Genomic DNA, 7,500 nt, shown 5'->3' on the forward strand with positions numbered 1-7,500 from the left:
TTTTTCCTGAAATCCAGAATGCCTTTGGTCCACACGTCTCTGTAATTAGGTTATTTTCCAAAGGCATCGGCAGTGGAAGGAGGTAAAGAAAATCACAAATAACAAAACCTTAATTAACAAGATTCTCGTCACGTAATTTACTGCAGGAAAGGTTTCTTAAATGGCATGAATTAAATAATTCTGAATAGTACAAGGTTAGGTTAGGTTCAGTTAGGTTAGAGTGTGTTTTAATATACCGTGGACCTAGGTAACTGCTAATAACTAAGCTGAAAACAATGTTTTATATACTTTTTTTTTAATTTGGAAAGACTATACTATAACAACTAATAATCATCAATTTTGAGACACCCTGTAGAGAGCTACCATCGGCAGCAATCACATAACTAAAACTTTCTCCTTCTCTGCCATCGATTACTAACAAAATAGTACATAGAGAGTATCACATTCCAAAATAACCAAAACTTCTCTCTCTCTCTCTCTCTCTCTCTCTCTCTCTCTCTCTCTCTCTCTCAAATGCAATCCCAGATGCAGTGTCAAACAGAAATTGCATCCTTAGGCCTATTGTTACGAATTAACAAACAATATTTGAAGCATAAATAGATGAAACACGAATCGACATCCCACCGGATAATAAATCAAAAGCAAAAATAATAACATGCAATAGACTTTGAAACAAACGCTACGATAAAGGATTTTATCCTGTCAATTAATGCTTCCTCCGGTGCCTTAGATGACCGCGGAGGTAGCAGCAGTAGGGGACTCAGCAGTATGAAGCTTCATCTGTGGTGGAAATGTGGGAGGTTGGGCTGTGGCATCCTAGCAGTACCAGCTGAACTCGGCTGAGTCCCTGGTTAGGCTGGAGGAACGTAGAGAGTAGAGGTCCCCTTTTTGTTTTGTTTCTTGTTGATGTCGGCTACCCCCCAAAATTGGGGGAAGGGCCTTTGGTTTATGTATGTATTAATGGGTTAATAAATAAAAACATATAATTGTGGGCGTATGTATGTGTTTGTTGAGAGAGAGAGAGAGAGAGAGAGAGAGAGAGAGAGAGAGAGAGAGAATCATTCTTTTCTTGTAAATGAAGCCATTCGATGACATTGCTACCGAATTCTCACCCAAGAAAAATTCTGAATGACTCTTTTATATCTAATAACTAACGCTAGAGCACTTTAATGAAGCATACTGTACTTAAAAATAAAATGCGTAGTAACAAACATAAACGAAAGCATACAAATAAAGATTTAAAGCATATCAACATATTACATACCATATTCTCTAACTGTAATATAAAAGTTTTTGTAATTAATAAAATGTCGGTCACGCAGACCTGTCGTAATAATATAACGCCATTGAATGGGAAATACGACTTTCTAAGCCATAAGTAGTCAAAAAAAAAAAAAAAAAAAAAAAAAAAAACTGGAACGTTCGGCAGTATCAGAAGAGAGATAATACAAGTGCGCATGCTTAGGAAAAAGAATGACAAAGGCCTAATGAATGTGAGCTTTGTAATAATTAAATCGTGAAACTTGAATTAAAACACTGATGATGAAATTTAATCAAATAAACATACGGGCATTTAATAAATCTTATAATATCAGGATTAATTTACCGCTACATGTTACTTATTAAGTATTGCATAATACTTATCTCTGTTCAACATTCATTTTCATAACACATCGACATTCTATTCTGTGTAATATTGTTTGGCGAGTTAGTAAACTTTTTGATAGGTAATAAAAAGTGTGTGAAATATAGATCATAATAATAACAGCAACAGCTATACTTAAAAAAAAAAAAAAGTATAATATGCAAACAAGGAACATCAACAAGCCCCGCGGACACTTTCAGCGTGAGTCGTTTCATGTATAACAGCGCATTTCCCTGTGATTACTAAAACCCACAGTGTCATGCATGTCAAAGGGGTGCCAGCGACGTTATCATAGTAATAGAAATGTCGACCTGAAACTAAAAGAGGTGTAAAAGAGAAGCAATAACGCGAATGCTCTCCCATTTCATTCCGAGACGAATACGTGCACCAACCATAACAGATGATGGCTGCTTTGACGAGGCAATTTCCATGGCCCGAGTGCACACGCGCAATCTTTGCTGCTAATATTGCTGCCACCATAGCTCCAGTGAGTAATATTGCTGCCACCATAGCTCCAGTGAGTAATATTGCTGCCACCATAGCTCCAGTGAGTAATATTGCTGCCACCATAGCTTCAGTGAGTAATATTGCTGCCACCATAGCTCCAGTGAGTGATATTGCTGCCACCATAGCTCTAGTGAGTATTATTGCTGCCACCATAGCTCCAGTGAGTGATATTGCTGCCACCATAGCTCCAGTGAGTGATATTGCTGCCACCATAGCTCCAGTGAGTGATATTGCTGCCACCATAGCTCCAGTGAGTAATACTGCTGCCACCATAGCTCCAGTGAGTGATATTGCTGCCACCATAGCTCCAGTGAGTAATATTGCTGCCACCATAGCTCCAGTGAGTAATATTGCAGCCACCATAGCTCCAGTGAGTAATAGTGCTGCCACCATAGCTCCAGTGAGTAATAGTGCTGCCACCATAGCTCCAGTGAGTAATATTGCTGCCACCATAGCTCCAGTGAGTAATATTGCTGCCACCATAGCTCCGGTGAGTAATACTGCTGCCACCAGAGCTCCAGTGAGTAATACTGCTGCCACCATAGCTCCAGTGAGTAATACTGCTGCCACCATAGCTCCAGTGAGTAATATTTCTGCCACCATAGCTCCAATGAGTAATATTGCTGCCACCATAGCTCCAGTGAGTAATAATGCGGCCACCATAGCTCCAGTGAGTAATATTGCTGCCACCATAGCTCCAGTGAGTAATATTGCTGCCACCATAGCTCCGGTGAGTAATATTGCTGCCACCATAGCTCCAGTGAGTGATATTGCTGCCACCATAGCTCCAGTGAGTAATATTGCAGCCACCATAGCTCCAGTGAGTAATAGTGCTGCCACCATAGCTCCAGTGAGTAATAGTGCTGCCACCATAGCTCCAGTGAGTAATATTGCTGCCACCATAGCTCCAGTGAGTAATATTGCTGCCACCATAGCTCCGGTGAGTAATACTGCTGCCACCATAGCTCCGGTGAGTAATATTGCTGCCACCATAGCTCCGGTGAGTAATACTGCTGCCACCAGAGCTCCAGTGAGTAATACTGCTGCCACCATAGCTCCAGTGAGTAATACTGCTGCCACCATAGCTCCAGTGAGTAATATTTCTGCCACCATAGCTCCAATGAGTAATATTGCTGCCACCATAGCTCCAGTGAGTAATAATGCGGCCACCATAGCTCCAGTGAGTAATATTGCTGCCACCATAGCTCCAGTGAGTAATATTGCTGCCACCATAGCTCCGGTGAGTAATATTGCTGCCACCATAGCTCCAGTGAGTGATATTGCTGCCACCATAGCTCCAGTGAGTAATATTGCTGCCACCATAGCTCCAGTGAGTATTATTGCTGCCACCATAGCTCTAGTGAGTAATATTGCTGCCACCATAGCTCCAGTGAGTAATATTGCTGCCACCATAGCTCCAGTGAGCTTTACTGCTCTTGGTGTGCGTGCAACTTGTCCCATCTAACACAAGTATTCAAATCACATCTTCACATATTTTTCATCAACACCGCAACGCTGTCTGACTTCGTGTGTACAAAAATACTAGTTATTCAGGTCAAGTTTTACATTTTTATATGGTAGTGACCCCAGCGTTTTTGAAAATTAACTTGTATGACGAAAACAATAAATGCTAATTCAGAATAGATAATCATATTTTAGTTCTAATGGCTGTCCGAACAGCAAGGAAAACCATAGATAAAAGTAACGATAATGCATAAAAAATAAAATCAACCTTACCTCCCACAACATAATTTCAATCACTGCTTATCTTAATTATCAATATTGTTGTTTTTTCTTTCTATTCTACCATTGTTATTATCACCAATATGAATTTTATCATTAAACACTTTAACCAGACCATTAACAGACAACCTTAGGTTTAATTTTACAATCTCCAAAAAGAGCCAGAGTGCATCGTGAAATTCTAAAAAAAAATTTACTGAATCTAAAACTAAATCAAAGAGGAAAACTAAACCAAGCCGGAAGCAAAACAGAACCGAAAAATGCAATTGAATCAGAGACAGAAATGAAATGGAAGAACACTGTCAGTGAACTACAGACGAAAATGAACGTGGAACGGAGGAGCCGAAACCAAAACAAAAATGAAAAATTGAACTAGACGCGAATCTTAACCAAATGTGAAATTGGAGAGGAAGGGAAATTGGTTCACAGACCATCAACAAAAATATCAAAGGGGAATCTGAGCCAAAATGGATATGAAAGTAAATGAACTGAATCAGATGTGAAATGAAATAAAATAAGCGCGATGCTTAAGTGAAAAAATGCGAATGGAGCAAAAAAAAAAAGAAAAAAGAAAGATAAAAAAAAAAAAGCCGACAAGTAAAGTGACAAAAAGGGGCTTATGTTAACTGGAATTGAAAAGTAAGCTTTTGGAAAATCTGCAAAAAATAAAATAAAATTATTTCAAACAAAAATGATATCTATCATTATTGTTATTGATCATAACGTGCCATCACGCGAAAAAAAAGTCGAAGAAGTCATTTATTTTTCCAGCAAAATTTAAAAAAAAAAAAAAATACAATGTCAATAGGCAAAACTTGAGGAAAGAAAGAAGTGAAATGAAATATAAACACAAACAATAACCAATACGAAACTACATACATACATATATATATATATATATATATATATATATATATATATATATATATGTATATATATATATATATATATATATATATATATATACATATTATATATATATATATATATATATATATATATATATATATATATATATATATATGTGTGTGTGTGTATATATATATATATATATATATATATATATATATATATATATATATATATGTATATACATATATATATATATATATATATATATATATATATATATATATATATATATATATGTATATACATATATATATATATATATATATATATATATATATATATATATATATATATATATATATATATATATATACATATATATAATACTATAAACACAGTATCTTGAGTTACAAACAATGCTAATAGTACCACAAATAAACTGTAACACAAACAAAGTCTATATTAAAAATTAATAAAAAAAAAAGCACAAAACCTATAATAAAAATGATAAACATGAATAATGTGTAAAAACCTTTCGCAGATAATAAAAAGAAGCCAGCAGACGAAATATAAAATGATAAGTCATTTATCAACGCGAGGCCTGATAAGAGAAATGTAAGCTTGGAAAGCAACGGGCCAAATCATTCATTTGTTAATCCATTCAAGGAACCTAATTAGGTTTCCAGACTTGGTGGATCCCAAATGATATCATTGCACACCAGAACCTTACTCGTTTTGCTCTGCTCTTGCCTAAAACAGCTATATGTATGCCTTCCGTCTTTTCAGAATGAAAAAAAAAAATATTTATAAGAGAAGTTGATGTTATGGAATCTAAGGTCAGCGATGGAAGCAAGAGTGGAACTTTACATATATGCATACTACCTACACATATTCATACATTAAGTATATAACGCTTAACATTAAAGAATAATCGTTGAGATGACAATCTAGTGCATGAATTTGACGTAATGGCATAAAAAAATAATCTAAGAACACGCATATATCATGGCATTAAATCATCGTCAATGACGCTGTAACTTGAGGTTGTTTTATATAAATTGATAATGCAATATTTTGTTATATATGCAAATTATATATGCACATTCAAAAATAATTTTCGTATATTTCCATACATGCAAATGCATAATTATGTCTTCATAAGTATTGTTTTTACATCTGTATAAATGCAAAATTACACAAACCCGTGATCATGCAATACACATACACACAAACATGCGCACATAATTACACAAACACACACATGTCCACATACATACACATGCTAGATGCATCCATGATTGGATCCCTGCGTTAAAGTGTATTCTTTTTTTTTTTTTTTTTTTTGGTTCTTTGTTTCATGTTTTTCTCTTGACAGTTTTCTTGCTTCTCGTCTTCTTTAATATCAAAAAGAATAATAAATTCTACCTTTACAGAGCGCAGTTGAACTTTGCGTTTCATTCACAATTGAGATCAGGAGAGAATGACAAAGAATGCATGGAGGAGAAAGGGATTTGAAAGAACAGACGGACAGACAGAGAGGATTAACAGGGGCGGTGACGAGAGAATATCACAATTAAAATTGAAGTGAAAGGAAAAGAATTAAAAGCAATAAAGGACGGAGGGAAGACGAAGAATTGGGAGGAAATCCAGAACAGATTAACGAAGGAGAGGAAGAGAAAATATAATTTGAGTAAAAGTATAAACGAAGAAAAAGAAACCCACAAAAGAACAAATAAAAAAAAAAGAAGAGAGAAATAGAGGACAGGCAATTATAGGTCAGTAGAGTAAGGCGAAAACGGGAGAAAAGAGATAGGAAAGAGAAATGAGCAAAAATGGATAAAATGGAAGGTGCATCCGTGATAATGGCCAAACCCTTATCCAACCACAGAAGGGAGAGGAGAAGGATGCGGGCACAGCCTTTAAATTTACAATTCAAATGAGATGGAAACAATCAGGAGAACGCCAAGTGCCATAAATAAGAAAATAACCCGAAGTAAAAAGTCAAATAAAATGAAATGATACATTTGTTTACATATTTTACTTTCGTATTGCGTAAAAATGTGTGCATACGTTAAATACAAATGCAAAGGTTTTTAAACAGTTGTTTTTAATAAAGCTGAGCAGATTTATTCCCGTAGATTACATTTTTTTAATTAAGTTAGAGATTCTTTTATAAAGTTTAACGGGACGGAATTTTCCATGCAGCTTAAAATATTTTTTTTTATGATTCCACATACATTTCACCATGCAGCTTAAGACATCTTTTAATGAAGCTATAAATAGTTTTCAATGCAGCTTAAATTATTTCATGTAGCCACACAGATTTTTCCCTGCCGATTTTTTATTGAATCTACAAAGATTTTTTAGTTGCTTATCAGGAATTTCTTAAAGAAGCTAGACAGATTTTAATACGATGCTTTGCAGTTTTATTTTTGATGAGGCCAAAAGACTTTTCTAAATAGCTAGCCAGATTTATTAATGAAGCTACATAAATTTTTTTCATGTTGCTTAACTAATTTTTAAAGTAAGCTACATAAATTTTTTCATGTTGCTTAACTAATTTTTAAAGTAAGCTACATAAATTTTTTTCATGTTGCTTAACTAATTTTTAAAGTACGCTACATAAATTTTTTTCACGTTGCTTAACTAATTTTTAAAGTAAGCTACATAAATTTTTTTTTCATGTTGCTTAACTAATTTTTAAAGTAAGCTACATAAATTTTTTTCATGTTGCTTAACTAATTTTTAAAGTA

General features: G+C 34.6%; 2 protein-coding genes across 2 annotated transcripts in view; one reads left to right on the forward strand and one right to left on the reverse strand.

Annotated features, from left to right (window-relative positions):
* The window catches only part of LOC137646039 (EF-hand calcium-binding domain-containing protein 14-like), a 444,979-nt gene that overhangs the window by 255,124 nt on the left and 182,355 nt on the right, over positions 1–7,500 (reverse strand). The gene's annotated exons all lie outside the window — the stretch shown is intronic.
* Positions 2,049–3,617, forward strand: LOC137645503 (calphotin-like). Its single transcript, XM_068378309.1, has one exon. It carries the CDS (start codon positions 2,049–2,051, stop codon positions 3,615–3,617), a length of 1,569 nt encoding a protein of 522 aa, XP_068234410.1.

The sequence above is a fragment of the Palaemon carinicauda genome, chromosome 8, assembly GCF_036898095.1.
Source record: "Palaemon carinicauda isolate YSFRI2023 chromosome 8, ASM3689809v2, whole genome shotgun sequence".
NCBI classification, from domain to species: domain Eukaryota; kingdom Metazoa; phylum Arthropoda; class Malacostraca; order Decapoda; family Palaemonidae; genus Palaemon; species Palaemon carinicauda.